The sequence below is a fragment of the Manis javanica genome, chromosome 1 (genome assembly GCF_040802235.1).
Source record: "Manis javanica isolate MJ-LG chromosome 1, MJ_LKY, whole genome shotgun sequence".
NCBI classification, from domain to species: Eukaryota; Metazoa; Chordata; class Mammalia; order Pholidota; family Manidae; genus Manis; species Manis javanica.
Window position 1 is genome coordinate 95,068,758 of NC_133156.1, and position 19,221 is coordinate 95,087,978.

Sequence of the window (19,221 nt, forward strand, 5' to 3'; positions counted from 1 at the left end):
CAAATTCTTTTACCCAAATAGGTTGAATCTTTAATAAACATCTGCAATTTTCCCCTTGGGCAGTTTTCACCAATATTTTTAAGATCCAAAGGGCTATTTTTTCCCCCAATAGCATCTTTTCCAGTCCACCTTGACATTTGAAGAGCTAGTTTTAAAAATAAACAAAATTGTCCAGTTTTACAGTGCCTAGAGTGTTCAGGCTGGAGCTGTGATACTGTCTCCTTTGCTGACTGTGCCTGCATTCCCAGAACTCGCTGCAAAAATGGCATTCAAGACTGTGCTGATTGGAGTGATGAAAACTTATGTGAATAGAAGACATTCCTCATCATTGTTTTGGAAATCTAAGAACTGTCACTAGTTATCTTAAGACTCCTCCTATCCAAAAAAACTGACATATCTTATTAGAGAGACAGTGGGCGGGGGGGTTGGCTACTAAATCATGAACCCAGTATTATGTAATGGAGAAAAAAATGATTAGCAGAAATCAAAGCCAAACTTCAGTGACCTTCTAAACAAGCGCATTTTTAAACTTGCTTCCAAGTTTTAGAATTTCTGCCCTGTATAGAGTGGGGATGACACATGTGTACTCTGGTTTGATTACTTCAATAAATAAAAGAGTATTAATCCTAAGAGTTCTGAGATCAAAATCAATGCCTATTTTCACTACTGCAGCCCTGGTTCAGATCCAGCTGAAAGCTAGTTTGGCTCAGGGCTAGTCTTAAAAGTGGTGGACAACAATCAGCAATTAGTGACAATAGCCAAAAGAGCAACCAGATCAGAATCACCTATCCCTCTCCTGCCTGCCAGGGCCAGAAATTCTTTTCAGTGATTAGTGAGGTCAAAAGAGCAGGCCTGGGTTTGAATCTCATCCTGCCATTTAAGGGGCACGTGGCCTAACACATGCAGTTTCACCTCTTGATGGTTTCCTTATCTGTACAATGTGGCTTTTAGGGAACAATAATAATCAGTGAGATGATATTAAAAAAGTGATAGAATGCTTAAATATAATAGCCACAGGAATTGTGGACGATTACAAATTGTCAAGTTTTGGTAAATTTTATAACTGTTAAAAAAGTTATCTGCTATCCCACTCTGGGGGAGGATTACACTCCCCCAGTCCTCATGGCCATCAGACTTAACTGTGTATGTGACTAGGTCTGGCTGATGAAAGTGCAGCACTTCCAGCTAAGTCTGAAGGGCCAGCTGGTTGTTGGTCATCTCTCTTCCATCCTGAGACTGGCAATGTTCCGACTAGAGGCTGCTCCAGGAGTAAAGTGGAGTCCTGCCACAGGCAAACCACAAGTGTGACAAACCTTTGTAGCAAGTACGATTTTTCGTCTTTTGCAACTGTAGCATAACCCTGCCTATCCTGATATTGAAGGTATAATTTTAAAAAAAACCTCTTATTAATCCATAGCCATCAACACACACCAGATTTAAATAATGGACCAAAGAAATGTTTTTAGGGTGGTTGTTAAAAAAGTCTCTGAGAACAAGCAAAACAAAATTGACTTTAGCTAGCACATTACAAGAAGCAAGTTGGCCTGGGATAGATCTAGTATGGACATAGACTGCCCTTCCCTATGTAGTCCCATTCCTATATAGATCTAGCACAAACAACTGCCATATTCATATAGTGGCATTTTTCACATGTTCAAGTCAGCTGCCACTAGCACCCCAATCTCAGGATAAGTGTTGGAAACCTCTTATCATGCTACTGAAAAGAAGCTTGGTCAGCAGACCTGTGCCATCAGCCACACCAGGGAGCTTAACAGAAATGCAAACTCAAGCCCCCCTCCAATCCTCTGCCCTCCTTCAGCCATTCCACTTTCGTGATCAGATGACATTTACTCTGCAACAGCTTTAAGAGCCAGCACATGGCCCATGTTCTCACTCCGCCAGGAAGCTGTCATCCCATCAGTCTAGAACCTGGAGCGGGATGTAGCACAGCCCAAGCTGATCCACAATATTCTGGAAACATGTAATTTTGTACACAGAGACCTTGTTACTGTATCAGTGTGCTTTCACAGGGCTGATACACATTCTTTGAAGAAATACAATGTTAAGATGTGCAAATACTGCTCATGCATTTCATTTTTGATAGTTGATAGTGACTTTCAGATATAGCTATAGTACCTTCAGAAGGTACTTGCAAATTGGCATGGAAATTGAGAAGAAAAACTTACCATCCCAAGTAGAAACTAATAATTTTCTTCCACAATTGGCCTTGGTACAGAGTATACATAATTAGTTCTCATTTGTAAATTTTTTTAAGTTGCTTCAACTTAATTGCTAGTACTTTAAATTGCTTTAAAAAGCAGCCCTAGAGGGGGAGCCAAGATGGCGGCGTGAGTAGAGCAGTGGAAATCTCCTCCCAAAAACACATAGAGCTATGAAAATATAACAAAGAAAAATCTTCCTAAAATAGAGACCACAGGACACAGGACAACATCCAGACCACATCCACACCTGCAAGAACCCAGCGCCTTGTGAAGGGGGTAAGATACAAGCCCCAGCCCGGCGGGACCCGAGCGCCCCTCCCCCCGGCTCCCGGCGGGTGGAGAGAAACCGGAGCAGTTTTTTTTTTTGGCGAGCGCTTTTTGGAAGCCTTAGAGGGACGGGCCCCCGTTGCTGGGGAGGCAGGGTGGCGGGACCGGTGAGGAGGTGCCTGGGAACGGCACCGGAGGACAAAGAATATCCCGCGTTTCTCCCTGCGAGACCTGGGGGCGGGTGCCTGAGACCGGTGCCTGAGGACGGAGGAGGTCGCGCGTTTTTCCCCTTTTTTTTTTTTCTCTTTTTGGCAAGCGCTTTTTGGAAGCCTTGAAGGGACGGGGACCCCAGTGCTAGGGAGGCACGGTGGCGGGACTGGTGAGCGGGTGGCTGGGACCGGCGCCTGAGGACAAAGAATATCCCCCGTTTTTCCCTGTGGGACCGGTGGGCGGGTGCCTGAGACCGGCACTTGAGGACAGAGGAAATCGCGCGTTTTTCCCCTTTTTTTTTTTCTCTTTTCTGCGAGTGCTTTTTGGAAGCCTAAAAGGGACAGGGACCCCGGTGCTAGGGAGGCAGGGCGGCGGGACTGGTGAGCGGGTGCCTGGGACCGGCACCTGAGGACAAAGAATATCCCGCATTTTTCCCTGTGGGACCGGTGGGTGGGTGCCTGAGACCAGCACCTGAGGACGGAAGAAATCGCGCGTTTTTCCCCTTTTTTTTCTCTCTTTTTGCCAAGTGCTTTTTGGAAGCCTTGAAGGGACAGGGACCCTGGTGCTAGGGAGGCAGGGCGGCGGGACTGGTGAGCGGGTGCGTGGGACCAGTGCCTGAGGACCAAGAATATTGAGCGTTCCTTCCCTGCGGGACCGGTGGGTGGGTGCTTTTTGGAAGCCTTGAAAGGACAGGGACCCTGGTGCTAGGGAGACAGGGCAGCAGGACCAGTGCGCGGGTGCCTGGGACCGGCACCTGAGGAAAAAAAAAAAAAATCGCGTGTTTTTTCTTTTTTTTTTCCTTTCTGTTCCCTCTCTCATTGTTGCTGTTGTTGTTTTGGTTTGGAGAGTGCTTTTTGGAAATCTTAAAGGGGCAGGACAGGTCACTTAGACCAGAAGCAGGGAATCTGGGGATCTCTGGGCACTCTAACCCCCTGGGCAGCAGGGAGCACAGAGGCCCCTTACGGAGATAAATAGTCTCCTGGCTGCTCCCCCTCTAACGGGGCTCCACCATTTTGGAGGAACAGCCCCAGCCAGGCCAAGCCCACAGCAACAGTGGAGATAAACCCCAAAGCAACTGGGCAGGAAACAGAAGCCCTGTCTGCGCACAGCTGCCCAGCACAAGCCACTAGAGGTCGCTATTCTCCCAGGAAAAGGCTACAAACCAACAAGAAGGGAAGCTCTTCCAGCGGTCACTTGTACCAGCTCTGCAAACTATCTCTATCACCATGAAAAGGCAAAACTACAGGCAGACAAAGATCACAGAGACAACACCTGAGAAGGAGACAGACCTAACTAGTCCTCCTGAAAAAGAATTCAAAATAAAAATCATGAACATGCTGACAGAGATGCAGAAAAAAATGCAAGAGCAGTGGGATGAGATGCAGAGAAAAATGCAAGAGCAGTGGGATGAAGTCCGGAAGGAGATCACAGATGTCAGGAAAGAGATCACAGAAGTGAAACAATCCCTGGAAGGATTTATAAGCAGAATGGATAAGATGCAAGAGGCCATTGAAGGAATAGAAGCCAGAGAACAGGAACGTATAGAAGCTGACATAGAGAGAGATAAAAGGATCTCCAGGAATGAAACAACACTAAGAGAAATATGTGACCAATACAAAAGGAAAAACATTCGTATTATAGGGATACCAGAAGAGGAAGAAAGAGGAAAAGGGATAGAAAGTGTCTTTGAAGAAATAATTGCTGAAAACTTCCCCAAACTGGGGGAGGAAATAATCGAACAGACCATGGAATTATACAGAACCCCCAACAGAAAGGATCCAAGGAGGACAACACCAAGACACATAATAATTAAAATGGCAAGGATCAAGGACAAGGAAAGAGTTTTAAAGGCAGCTAGAGAGAAAAAGGTCACCTATAAAGGAAAACCAATCAGGCTAACATCAGACTTCTCAACAGAAACCCTACAGGCCAGAAGAGAATGGCATGATATACTTAATGCAATGAAACAGAAGGGCCTTGAACCAAGGATACTGTATCCAGCACGACTATCATTTAAATATGATGGTGGGATCAAACAATTCCCAGACAAGCAAAAGCTGAGGGAATTTGCTTCCCACAAACCACCTCTACAGGGCATCCTACAGGGACTGCTCTAGATGGGAGCACCCCTAAAAAGAGCACAGAACAAAACACACAACATATGAAGAAGGGAGGAGGAGGAATAAGAAGGGAGAGAAGAAAAGACTCTCCAGACAGTGTATATAACAGCTCAATAAGCGAGCTAAGTTAGGCAGTAAGATACTAAAGAAGCTAACCTTGAACCTTTGGTAACCACGAATCTAAAGCCTGCAATGGCAATAAGTACATATCTTTCAATAGTCACCCTAAATGTAAATGGACTTAATGCACCAATCAAAAGACATAGAGTAATAGAATGGATAAAAAAGCAAGACCCGTCTATATGCTGCTTACAAGAAACTCACCTTAAACCCAAAGATAAGCATAGACTAAAAGTCAAGGGATGGAAAAACATATTTCAGGCAAACAACAGTGAGAAGAAAGCAGGGGTTGCAGTACTAATATCAGACAAAATAGACTTCAAAACAAAGAAAGTAACAAGAGATAAAGAAGGCCACTACATAATGATAAAGGGCTCAGTCCAACAAGAGGATATAACCATTCTAAATATATATGCACCCAATACAGGAGCACCAGCATATGTGAAGCAAATACTAACAGAACTAAAGAGGGAAATAGACTGCAATGCATTCATTGTAGGAGACTTCAACACACCACTCACCCCAAAGGATAGATCCACCGGGCAGAAAATAAGTAAAGACACACAGGCACTGAACAACACACTAGAACAGATGGACCTAATAGACATCTATAGAACTTTACATCCAAAAGCAACAGGATATACATTCTTCTCAAGTGCACATGGAACATTCTCCAGAATAGACCACATACTAGCTCACAAAAAGAGCCTCAGTAAATTCCACAATATTGAAATTCTACCAACCAATTTTTCAGACCACAAAGGTATGAAAGTAGAAATAAATTCTACAAAGAAAACAAAAAGGCTCACAAACACATGGAGGCTTAACAACATGCTACTAAATAATCAATGGATCAATGAACAAATCAAAATAGAGATCAAGGAATATATAGAAACAAATGACAACAACAACACTAAGCCCCAACTTCTGTGGGATGCAGCGAAAGCAGTCTTAAGAGGAAAGTATATAGCAATCCAGGCACACTTGAAGAAGGAAGAACAATCCCAAATGAATAGTCTAACATCACAATTATTAAAACTGGAAAAAGAAGAACAAATGAGGCCTAAAGTCAGCAGAAGGAGGGACATAATAAAGATCAGAGAAGAAATAAACAAAATTGAGAAGAATAAAACAATAGCAAAAATCAACGAAACCAAGAGCTGGTTCTTTGAGAAAATAAACAAAATAGATAAGCCTCTAGCCCAACTTATTAAGAGAAAAAGAGAGTCAACACAAATCAACATAATCAGAAATGAGAATGGAAAAATCACGACAGACTCCACAGAAATACAAAGAATTATTAAAGACTACAATGAAAACCTAAATGCCAACAAGCTGGAAAACCTAGAAGAAATGGACAACTTCCTAGAAAAATACAACCTCCCAAGACTGACCAAGGAAGAAACACAAAAGTTAAACAAACCAATTACGAGCAAAGAAATTGAAACGGTAATCAAAAAACTACGCAAGAACAAAACCCCTGGGCGGGACGGATTTACCTCGGAATTTTATCAGACACACAGAGAAGACATAATACCCATTCTCCTTAAAGTGTTCCAAAAAATAGAAGAGGAGGGAATACTCCCAAACTCATTCTATGAAGCCAACATCACCCTAATACCAAAACCAGGCAAAGACCCCACCAAAAAAGAAAATTACAGACCAATATCCCTGATGAATGTAGATGCAAAAATACTCAATAAAATATTAGCAAACAGAATTCAACAGTATATCAAAAGGATCATACACCATGACCAAGTGGGATTCATCCCAGGGATGCAAGGATGGTACAACATTCGAAAATCCATCAACATCATCCACCACATCAACAAAAAGAAAGACAAAAACCACATGATCATCTCCATAGATGCTGAAAAAGCATTTGACAAAATTCAACACCCATTCATGATAAAAACTCTCAGCAAAATGGGAATAGAGGGCAAGTACCTCAACATAATAAAGGCCATATATGATAAACCCACAGCCAGCATTATACTGAACAGCGAGAAGCTGAAAGCATTTCCTCTGAGATCGGGAACCAGACAGGGATGCCCACTCTCCCCACTGTTATTTAACATAGTACTGGAGGTCCTAGCCACGGCAATCAGACAAAACAAAGAAATACAAGGAATCCAGATTGGTAAAGAAGAAGTTAAACTGTCACTATTTGCAGATGATATGATACTGTACATAAAAAACCCTAAAGACTCCACTCCAAAACTACTAGAACTGATATCGGAATACAGCAAAGTTGCAGGATACAAAATCAACACACAGAAATCTGTAGCTTTCCTATACACTAACAACGAATCAATAGAAAGAGAAATCAGGAAAACAATTCCATTCACCATTGCATCAAAAAGAATAAAATACCTAGGAATAAACCTAACCAAGGAAGTGAAAGACTTATACTCTGAAAACTACAAGTCACTCTTAAGAGAAATTAAAGGGGACACTAATAAATGGAAACTCATCCCATGCTCATGGCTAGGAAGAATTAATATCGTCAAAATGGCCATCCTGCCGAAAGTAATATACAAATTTGATGCAATCCCTCTCAAATTACCAGCAACATTCTTCAATGAATTGGAACAAATAATTCAAAAATTCATATGGAAACACCAAAGACCCCGAATAGCCAAAGCAATCCTGAAAAAGAAGAATAAAGTAGGGGGGATCTCACTCCCCAACTTCAAGCTCTACTACAAAGCCATAGTAATCAAGACAATTTGGTACTGGCACAAGAACAGAGCCACAGACCAGTGGAACAGATTAGAGACCCCAGAAATTAACCCAAACATATATGGTCAATTAATATTTGATAAAGGAGCCATGGACATACAATGGCAAAATGACAGTCTCTTCAACAGATGGTGCTGGCAAAACTGGACAGCTACATGTAGGAGAATGAAACTGGACCATTGTCTAACCCCATATACAAAGGTAAACTCAAAATGGATCAAAGACCTGAATGTAAGTCACGAAACCATTAAACTCTTGGAAAAAAACATAGGCAAAAACCTCTTAGACATAAACATGAGTGATCTCTTCTTGAACATATCTCCCCGGGCAAGGAAAACAACAGCAAAAATGAGCAAGTGGGACTACATTAAGCTGAAAAGCTTCTGTACAGCGAAAGACACCATCAATAGAACAAAAAGGAACCCTACAGTATGGGAGAATATATTTGAAAATGACAGATCTGATAAAGGCTTGACGTCCAGAATATATAAAGAGCTCACACGCCTCAACAAACAAAAAACAAATAACCCAATTAAAAAATGGGCAGAGGAACTGAACAGACAGTTCTCCAAAAAAGAAATACAGATGGCCAAGAGACACATGAAAAGATGCTCCACATCGCTAATTATCAGAGAAATGCAAATTAAAACTACAATGAGGTATCACCTCACACCAGTAAGGATAGCTGCCATCCAAAAGACAAACAACAACAAATGTTGGCGAGGCTGTGGAGAAAGGGGAACTCTCCTACACTGCTGGTGGGAATGTAAATTAGTTCAACCATTGTGGAAAGCAGTATGGAGGTGCATCAAAATGCTCAAAACAGACCTACCATTTGACCCAGGAATTCCACTCCTAGGAATTTACCCTAAGAACGCAGCAATCAAGTTTGAGAAAGACAGATGCACTCCTATGTTTATCGCAGCACTATTTACAATAGCCAAGAATTGGAAGCAACCTAAATGTCCATCTGTAGATGAATGGATAAAGAAGATGTGGTACATATACACAATGGAATACTACTCAGCCATAAGAAGTGGAAAAATCCAACCATTTGCAGCAACATGGATGGAGCTGGAGAGTATTATGCTCAGTGAAATAAGCCAAGCGGAGAAAGAGAAATACCAAATGATTTCACTCATCTGAGGAGTATAGGAACAAAGGAAAAACTGAAGGAACAAAACAGCAGCAGAATTACAGAACCCAAAAATGGACTAACAGGTACCAAAGGGAAAGGAACTGGGGAGGATGGGTGGGCAGGGAGGGATAAGGGGGGGGAAGAAGAAGGGGGGTATTAAGATTAGCATGCATGGGGGGGAGGGAGAAAGGGGAGGGTGGGCTGCACAACACAGAGAGGACAAGTAGTGACTCTACAACATTTTGCTAAGCTGATGGACAGTAACCGTAATGGGGTTGTTAGGGGGGACCTGATATAGGGGAGAGCATAGTAAACATAGTATTCTTCAGGTAAGTGTAGATTAAAAATTTAAAAAAAAAAAGAAAGAAAGAAAGAAAGAAAAGGGGGATTACTCCTTAACAGGATAAAACTATTGGTAAATCAAAGATCAACGCATGCTTTAAATATCCTTAATGTTGATCACTTAAAGGGTGTCAGATGATCAGCTATGGAGGTACTCTTTTCTGATAATATTCCTTTCTCTTAATTAAAAAAAAAAAAAAAAAAGCAGTTACTGTGTGCTGACCTCCAATGAGTTCTGCACAGTGGTATAGAGGGCATGTCAAAGTGTGGGCAAAGGGTCTGTTTGTTTCTATGCAGAAGATCAAGGCCTAGCTTGGATACCCAGAAAATGAACTAAGATACGATATGAGGAGGAGCTTCCGGCATCAGCACTCTCTGGAGGACTCGTGCCGGGGGATGATCATCAAAAAGCCTCCACAGGGATCCGGACGATGCTGCGGTTGTGGCTGCATCCAGCCCACCATCTCCTGGACTTGCCATAAGAAGGAGGAGGGAGATGTCTAGGCTGGCATGTGCATACAGTGAGACAACGAATTTGACTGGATCTGTACTGTTGGAACTCAACCAGGAGTTGGGAGGGGTGCAAGTTGTAGCACCCCAAAATCTCATGACTATAGACTATCTATGGTTAAAAGAACATATGGGATGTGAACAGATCCCAGAAATGGGCTGCTTTAATTTGTCTGATGGTTCAAGTACAGTTGGAAAATATCCATCATATCATAGATAAATTTTCACAAATGCCTAGGGTGCCTAAATGGTTTTCTTGGCTTCACTGGAGATGGCTGGTAATTATAGATTTGCTTTGTTTATGTCACCGTATTCCTATTATGTCAATATGTGTGTGCAAATTAGTTAGTAGTTTAAAACCTATACATACTTAAGGTACTATACAAGAAGATATGTCAAAGAAATAATCAATCCTCCCAAGTTTCCTTCATATGCTACATCTATAGCTTTTCTTCTTCCTTCCTAACTACAAACTTTAAATAGAATTCGTGCCTCATATCGAATTTACCGAGTATCATAATTCCTCCAGGTGGTAAAGATACCTCGAGACAAGTGCTGGGCATAGAAGCCACAGGGCATAAATCTGCAAAGAAGTAAAAAGCTAACCTTTGCAAACAATATGGCTTCTCTCTCACTTACCAACTTTACATTTCCCTGTATGGCCCCGGAAGATGACTGGTTAGCCAGAGACGGGTAAGATTCCTCAAGGGAGGAACAACCTAAGACAGGCACAGTCGCAGGGGGGCCATCAGGTGAGAATTTGGGGATCAACAGAGGTGAGGCTCAGAACCTCACCCCCCCTGCTTTGAGAGAAATCTTCTGCATCCGTGGATGTCTTGCTGCCCTTGTCTAGCCTGGATTAATACTTAGTCCATAGGCACACACCTGATCATCTGATCATCTACATTTGCCTTCTTACAGCACTAAACTATGTTTTCTACCTTTATCTTGCATCTACCTACCACTTCAGCATTTTATTAAAAATAAAAATAATAATAATAATAGGAGAAATGTGGGATCAACATATAAATCAAGTACAAAAATCAAATGAATATTCATATTTGACCTGATGGTTTATAGGTCATATTGCATGATCAAAACCGAAAGTTTCTGTGATGACTGCCCTTGTACTGTTCACCATGTAAGAATTTATTCACTCTGTAAGAATTCGTTCACCATGTAAGAACTTGTTCGTTATGCTTCAGAAGATTGGAGACTGACGAGAATTAGGCTTGAGATGGATTAATGATTGTACATTGAGCATTGACCCCCCTATACTGAATTTTATTGTTGTTAACAACCATTTGATCAATAAATATGAGAGATGCCCTCTCAAAAAAAAAAAAAAAAAAAAAAAAAGCAGCCCTGTACAGAGCTTTCTGGGGTGATGAAATTCTTCAGTATCCTGATTATGGTAGTAACTACATGTGTTACATGTTGAAAGTCTTACAAATATATACATGTCAGTCTTCCTGTATGTTAACTTAAAAAGAAAAACCTAAAAAAAAAAAGCCCTGTCATTTAAAAGTGACATTCCTATTACAAACACTACTCTTTTTCAGGTGTCTTAAAGCATATCCTATATAGAAGAGAGTTAAGTCTTAACTACTTTCATTTTTTTCAAGTAACCTCAGATTATATCTACAAAATGGAGCTATTAGACTACTTCACAGATTGATGATTAAGTAAAAGAAAATTAAGTGCAGTAATACTCAGTATGTTTACAACATAGATAGTATTAAAAGAAAAAAACCCTTGCTCACCCACTAAGGAATATTCTCATAAGTACACCTATTACATAAACCACAGAAGCCCTGAGGACTGAAGTTTTCAAACATGAGAACTTTATACCACCTTTGTTATCTTCTACTGCTATTTTAAGTCTAATTCCATCAAAGATTATCAGCCACATTACATGCCATAATGAGCTTTCTGTGTACATATCAGTGTCAATGAAATAAAAAATAAAACCATATACTAGGCAAAGAACTTTTATTAACCTTTGTTTCAAACTTTATTCCCAGGCTTCTTCAGCTTAATTAGCTGCAAATAATGAATTATGTGTAAGCAAAAACTGAAAAGAGCTGCAGTGTCCAGGGCTTGAGCTTAAAAATATTAGAGATCTACAGATTTTCTCAGATCCATGAACAAAATTTTAAAAAGCAGTCATAATATAAAATAGCAGCTCCCAGAAACTTCTTCAAGTTTTATCTTTTTCAGAAGTTAACTCAATTCAGTTTGCTTCATTCTTGGAAGCCTCATCAAAATTTTCCACAAGATCTAGAAAAAAAAAAAAAAAAAGGCAGACTCAGAAAAAAGCCAACTCTACAAGTCATCAACAGATCTTAAAACGTGACAGGGAAATGCTCTCAAAATATATCCTACAGTTAATTCAGGATAAAAATGTAAACGCTTTATTTTCAATGAGACCACTACCTATTTGGCACATTCTCACGTGCATGTTTTGGCATGTAATTAAAACAAGAAAAAATGAAATTCATCAACTTGCTGATAACAAATACTATGCTTAAAATGTATGTATATACCCTCCCCATTCCTATCCCACTCTAAGAATTAAAATTAGGCAATGTAATGTATTAGTCAACATTGGGGACAGACCCAAAGGACACCACTACACAGAATTTGAAGTTTTCCTGGATTCCTAAGGACACCTGTCTATGCCAAGTGGAAATATCTGAGTCTGGTGATTCCACTGCCAGTTTGTTTTACGAGGAAATAAATTATACACTAACAGCTAAGACAGAAAAATGCCTCTGATTGCTAACAAGTTTTTCTGCTGATTTTAGGGTGGTCATATCCCAAGATACCTCAGCTTCTCCATGTCTTCTCATAAATTTATGGATCTCAATGTAGGAAACAAGGATCATTTGTAATATGCAAGCAGTCAGTACATTTATGCCACAACTTACATTCTTATTCAATATTTATATTTAGATATCCACATTTTCTTAGGATCCCGAACAGGAAAAAAGCCAAGTGTACAAACCTAACTCCCAACTAAATAACACTGCATTATCTTCCTCATTCTGAGATTCATGTATCCCTTTCCTCCAATACCCCCTCCCCAAAGTAGTCTTTTCTATACTATATTTTTAGTTTTCCCTTGCTATGATTCTCGAGTTAAGTAGTCTTTCCTATACAATATTTTTAATTTTCCCTTGCTATGATTCTCAAGTTTAACCGCAAGTGAAGGTCCACACCTGGAACTTCATCATCATCATCCTCTCCCGTAGCAAGCGGTGCTTTTCCATCCACAGCTGTGAAAGGGAAATACAAATATTATTCACACACTTGTCTAAGTCTTCAAAAAACAACTAAAATAACAAAAAGTCAAGTGTTAAACTATGTTTTCTACCTTTATCTTGCATCTACCTACCACTTCAGCATTTTATTAAAAATAAAAATAATAATAATAATAAAGGGAGAAATGTGGGATCCACATATAAATCAAGTATAAAAATCAAACGAATATTCATATTTGACCTGATTGTTTATAGTTCATAATGCGTGATCAAAACCGAAAGTTTCTGTGATGAATACCCTTGTACTGTTCACCATGTAAGAATTTATTCACTATGTAAGAATTCGTTCACCATGTAAGAACTTGTTCGTTATGCTTTAGAAGATTGGAGACTGACGAGAATTAGGCTTGAGATGGATTAATGATTGTGCATTGAGCACTGACCCCCCTATACAGAATTTTATTGTTGTTAACAACCATTTGATCAATAAATATGAGATGCCCTCTCAAAAAAAAAAAAAAAAAAAAAAAGTCAAGTGTTACAACTTACATTCATGATAAGAGTGACACTTGGGATTTCATGAATAGTACTAGCAATAATGTGATGCTCTGATGTCTGCAAATGCGGTAAATACTAGTAACAGCCAATAAACCAAATTCCATACTCATCCTTTCAATCCATGCAACCCACCACAGGCCCTGAAGCAGTATGTGAACAACAGGGAGGGACTTGCCCAGGTACAGGTAAACCCACATAACAAATTATGATAGGACTTATTTTGAAAGGCAAATGAAGAGGCTGTTTTCTCAAATACTGTTTCATGCTAGGCATAAGGGAGATGCTCACCAAACGTTTAGTGAAATGAAAATAAAATGGTTAAAAAATAAGAAGTATATTTCAGTGGCTAAACACCCACTTTCCTTTTATTACCAAGAAAGTGAACAACACTTGAGAATTGAGACCTCAAAGTACTAGCTCTGTATGATTTTCCATGGCTACTTTAAGTCTGCTTCTGCTCTGAAAGCCTAAGAGTTTCTAGAACCTTTGCCTCTTGGCATGACTGTGTATCTCTATATATAATATATATATATATTATATATCTATATTAACTCAAGCAGAGTTGAGTGAATACCTAGAAAAACATGACCAAATAATGGGCCATATAAGAAGCCTGACTTGCTTCTATATTCCCATTCTTCAAAATTTTAATCAGAAGGCCTCAGCACACAGTGGCTATATCCCGACATACACTTTTTCAATTATATGATTTTTCTGCCCTGAACAAAATCCTTGCCATATTGTAATTAAAAACACCACAAAAATGGCAGCCAATTCTTAAAGATTTATAGTACTACTTGTGGATACAACTGAAGAAATTTGGTAATTTATACTATAACCAAATCTAAACTATAATTAAAAAGGCCCAAAATTAACATTTTCAACATAAAGGTAAAAATGTTAAACTCTCTAATCTAAGTAAAGCAAGAGGGCTAACAGAAAACAGTCCCCTGAAATCAGGTACAATGATCACAGCATACCAGGTATACTACTGAACACATGATATTCCTTTCTACTTTGCACACTGATATCTTAGGAATCTGATAAAAAAATCAGTTAACCCTGGGCAAAACCACTACTAGGAAACTCACATTGTTTGGGCAGAGCTTCAGCCAGTCTCCTTAAACTAGTCAGACTGTCTGCACCAAGCTGGTTTAAGATGCTGGGTAGCATTTCTGTCAGCTGCTTTGTCTCAGCATGGCCTGTAATGGTGAAAGTGTTCGCTGCCAGAGATGCCTGAACTTTAGGATTGTTGAAGTGGATCACTGTTCCTTGGTTTGTGAACATATTGACCTATAAAGAAAAAAATTGTTTTAATCAGCAGTGCCCACTAAAATCCCTTTAAAACCAAACATTTTATTAAGCAAAAGCTGAAATCTAGCTAACTAGTCTAGCATTTCACTGTGAAGCACAGGTAAAATTTTGCCTGGAATGGAAAGTGCTACCTATCATTTTCAGACTTAGTACTATCTTCCTGATATTAAAAGAGTAGAAACCTATTTTAGAAGGATATGAAATTCTCTGTTGGAAGCAGAGTAAAAAAAAAAAATCATTTACTGCATGAACATTAGAACTTTTTTCAGCCAAATTTTATTTTATAAAGAAATAAAATTTGACATTTACCTCTTCAATGCCAGAGATATTGTTTACCCCTAACTTCTTTAAAGAGAACTGAAGTTTTTTATCATCTGCCGTAGCTGTTCTGTGAACCACCTTCTTCTTTCGGCGAGCAGTTCCCTAAATGGGAGAGAAAAGGAAAGAAAACAGCACATCTTTATATTATAATAACAGACATTTTCAAATGGAAACAGTTTCTAATACCTTTCTGAACTTTTGGATCTATTTAAGAAAATTACATAACCACAAACTTTTATGCAGGTTAGGGCAATGACCGAAGCCAGAAGAGGGAACAGAAGGAATTGCCTACTAATTCTTATTAATTTCTAAGTTTCTAGTTTTGTCAGATATATAAAGGAACGATCTTCCCAAGTCCTACTTTTTACATTACCTGCTTTAGAAGTGATCAAAGAGGTGGCATGTGTCAACCTAAATCAAACCTCATTTAGACATTCTATGTCTAGAGATTAACCTTCTGTTCTTCAAGAAAAATCAGCACCCATTAATATTCACAGGCCAAGACAGTATATGACACAAATGAGTGGGTATATAGACTTCTATAGCACCTGAGTAAAACCTGAAAGTTATCACCTTGACCTGCGAGGCCCCTACATGATCTGCCTGGGCTACTATGCCTTTCTCAACATTTTCTAATCACACACATATACTCACCTCAGTCAAATAAACTTCCTTGCTACTGAATTAGGCCAAATCAGGAGCCTCTGCACTTACCGTTCTTCTCTTCCCATAGCACTTGCATGGCTCCCTCCCTCACTACAAACATTTCTGATCTTGTGTCACCCTATGAGAGTGGCCTTTCCTACCCAGTGTAAAATAACAACTCCCACACTCATCATTTTCTATCTCTTCAGGTTTACTTTTCTTTGTAACACTCACTACTATGAATATATTTTGTTGTCTGTCTACCCTCGCTAGAATGGAAGCTCCTGGAGGGTTTCTATTCTGTTTACTGCTATAAACAGCATCAAGAAGTCTCTCCTCCTCACTGAAGGCAATCAATAACTTGACTGAATACAGGCTTCAGAACATATGTGACCTTGTGTACATATATGCCAAGTTTCCAATCTCTCCTTCTCAAATATATCCTATAAACTCTTAAAGCTAGGCAACTGTCATGCCTATTTAGTAGAACACTCTTTCAGACTCTCTCATACAGACTAAGCTCTTTATGTAACTCACCTACCTCACTGTCCCTCAACCTCCATACTGATTCAGAGTCATCCTTTAAAAATCCTGTTCAGGTCATTGTCTGTTTTGTGACTTCCCTGAACTCTGTAATTACCTTTCCCCCATCCCAGCCAAATCATTTCCATCTCTATATTTAGAAAATGCTTCTACTGCAGTATGTACTGAGATGATTTTTTTTTTAAGAAGATGCCTATCTCCCTTACTAGTGTTAAGGGCCCCCTAGAGACTTTAAACTTAAATTTTATATTCTCAGGATCCAGCATAATAAGGGTTTAAATAAATCATAGGTTAACTGAAGAAGTATCAATAACTACAAAAAATACTGAATACGAAACCCCCAATAAACCTTTAAGAATAAAAATCACTTTGAACTGGTCATTATAGATACCCGATTTCCAGAGAATCTTTTCTAAAAAACTCTCTAAAGAACTATTATAAGAATATAGAAACAAAACCAGCACACCTTCTGTAGGTTCTGCACACTTCACATTATGTGGGGTTCAAGTTAATACTAATGCTCTGATCAGACACTGAAATAAAGGGCTTTCATAACATTTACCTAGAAGTACCTAACATGGATTTCTCTAAGGCAAAATAAACTCACCTCATTTCACATTTCATACTAAGTAGGTTTCTTAAAAGGTGAAGAAAATGTTTCAAAATTACAGTAACAAAAAAGTTTCTATTAATAACTAAGCAATTAAAAAATCCTAGATAATTTCCACTTTCTCTTAAACCTAGGATGATGTCTCTCACAAGTTAAAAACTAATGATCAGAGTAACAACAAAAAGATGGCACATAAGCACATTATTCAAATCATTCCTTCTGAAACCTGCAAAAAAAGGAATGATGATTTAAATACAGCTACAGAAGAGCATCGAAACACTGACCCTCAAAGAATATGAGTTCTAGGACGAGAAGGCCACATCTAGCTTATCACAATTGCTAAAAAGGATAAGAAACACCTACTGTTATTCATGGATAATTATAGATCTTGAAGACTACTAGCTTCAGGAGGAAAAAAGGATCAGGATACATTCACTGCTGGCAAAGTCCAGTAATTTAACAGAAGTATATCTTATTTAAGTCTAAGTGCAACCTTTGGCTATTTCGCAGTAAAGTCTCTTCAAGGTAAATGCTTAAAGTTAGGAAAAATTAACAGGTAATAAACTTGTACTACGGAAGCTTTACAAGTTTTACCAAGTAAAGGCATGCTGTGTTCCACAGACTACCACACCTTGTTAAATACTAGGAATGTGCTAACACAATGCAAAATACAACTAGGTAAACCTTTGTCTAGAGTGGCCTTCTGATTTAAGTATAGTACGCGGAGAACAATCTATAAACTTACCAAGTACAAAAAAGAATCCCCTTGAAGGGATCAGTATCCACCAGGAAAAAACAATTAACCGAAAACCTGTCATTTAGAAACCTACCAATCAATCACTCTCATTCCCTCAGTTTAAGCATAAATACAATGTCAAAACAGAAAGATACCTGCTTAGGTAGTATTTTCAAATTCATAGTTACTGCTCTTAAATTTCAAAATGTACCTCTAAAGAAACAATCTTCAAATATCCTAGAAAATAAACAACTTACAAGAGTTACAAATGTATAGCTATTAAGTATAACAGTTATTTAGAACCTTAAAATGTAACCTATAGTTCTAAAGATAGGTGAAACTTAAATTCATAGTTAGCTTAGTTATTTAAAACGAACAACAACAGCAACAAAAAAACAAGCCCTGACTGTATACAATTTAAACCAAAGCAAAGAAAGCACATGGGGTATGATGGCCACAATGATGGTCTAACTAAAAAGATACAATTTCCTACTAATTAAATTAGGCAACATTTTGTTCTACACGGTTACACTGAAGATATTTACATAAAAGCAATGTTTGTCGTTTTAGTACTTTTTATCTAGATTCACTTTTTTCCTTAATATACAACACGTCTCACTGAAACGCTCTATTGTGTTTCTAATTTAACTCTCGCCTTTCCCTCCCCCAAATTTCCTAGCTCTATGAAATGCCCTCTACCGACTGACAAGCCAAAGATACTACAAAAAAAAACACAAAACTTCAAAAAAAACTCTAAAACTTACTTTCCCACCAATGCGCACTTGTGCCTGCAGTTTGGCGAGTTTCTCCTGGTTCATGATAGTTTCTTTCATCTAAAAAAACAAGAAACCCTCAGCGAGGAAAGTCTAGTTCACCCAAGCATTCCACGCTAGTTACTTCCCAAGACGGCAAGAGGAGTAAGTATCCTACACAGGCCGAGGCCTGGATCCCAAATCCACCCCGCAAGGCTCCCCGTTTGTCTCAAAGGAGCCCAAAAAGCACCCGCCCTCCACAACTCCCCCCACCCCAGCCCCGGAAAAGGGCTCTCGCCCACGCCTGGCCAGCACCCCCACCCCGGCCCTGGCCCGGCCTCGGCCTAGCCAGGGCCTGCCCGGCCCGGCCCGGCCCAGCCACTCTCCGCAAGCCTCGCGGTACCTGAGGCTCCTGTCCTCGGGTTCCGCAGCGAGGTGGAGGAAGAGACGGCGTCGCCTCGCCCCCAGGGCAGCCGCCCCTGGCTCGACCTCGCCCCCGAGAATCGGCCAGAGTGGGTGCGCCTGTCCGTCGCATCGCCTTCCTCCTCAGCCCTGTCCCTCCCTGTCTCGCTCCTTCCGGGCACTTCCCGCCCCCGTTCCCGTCCTCCTCCCTCGCCGGCGTCCAGAGCCTTTTTGTACCTTGTTGGAGCGGAAATGGGACCGCGCGGGGGACTAGGGTTCGCGCTCAGTGGGTCTCGGGCAGACCAGCTGAGATTAGGAGCACACACGCGGGGACGCAAGATGGCAGCTAGAGGGGTGCCGGAAGTGATGCAACGCCACTTCTTCCAAAAGTCAGGAAACGGACTTC

The 19,221-nt window shown here is 40.0% G+C and overlaps 1 protein-coding gene across 2 annotated transcripts; it reads right to left on the reverse strand.

The window, feature by feature from the left end:
• Positions 1 to 11,646: 11,646 nt before the first annotated feature.
• BTF3 (basic transcription factor 3) lies at positions 11,647 to 19,191 on the reverse strand. Of its 2 annotated transcripts, none has more exons than XM_037026170.2 (6): positions 19,053 to 19,191; positions 18,426 to 18,494; positions 15,116 to 15,229; positions 14,584 to 14,785; positions 12,893 to 12,949; positions 11,647 to 11,951 (listed from the first exon to the last, which is right to left on the reverse strand). In XM_037026170.2, the coding sequence occupies exons 2-6, from the start codon at positions 18,492 to 18,494 to the stop codon at positions 11,905 to 11,907; spliced, it is 489 nt and encodes a 162-aa protein (XP_036882065.1). In that variant the 5' UTR covers positions 19,053 to 19,191; the 3' UTR covers positions 11,647 to 11,904. The 2 variants fall into 2 exon arrangements, with proteins under 2 accessions (XP_036882065.1, XP_036882064.1); XM_037026169.2 differs by lacking the exon at positions 19,053 to 19,191 and adding an exon at positions 18,817 to 19,024.
• Positions 19,192 to 19,221: the final 30 nt, after the last annotated feature.

Excerpts from the sequence above, each read along its gene's own strand:
- BTF3 (XM_037026169.2), bottom strand. The coding sequence starts at position 18,948 with ATGCGACGGACAGGCGCACCCACTCTGGCCGATTCTCGGGGGCGAGGT. Across the intron at positions 14,786-15,115 it reads ATATCTCTGGCATTGAAGAG|GTCAATATGTTCACAAACCA; the intron begins GTAAATGTCAAA and ends TTTTCTTTATAG. Across the intron at positions 12,950-14,583 it reads TGAAGCTCTGCCCAAACAAT|CTGTGGATGGAAAAGCACCG; the intron begins GTGAGTTTCCTA and ends TCCCTTTCACAG.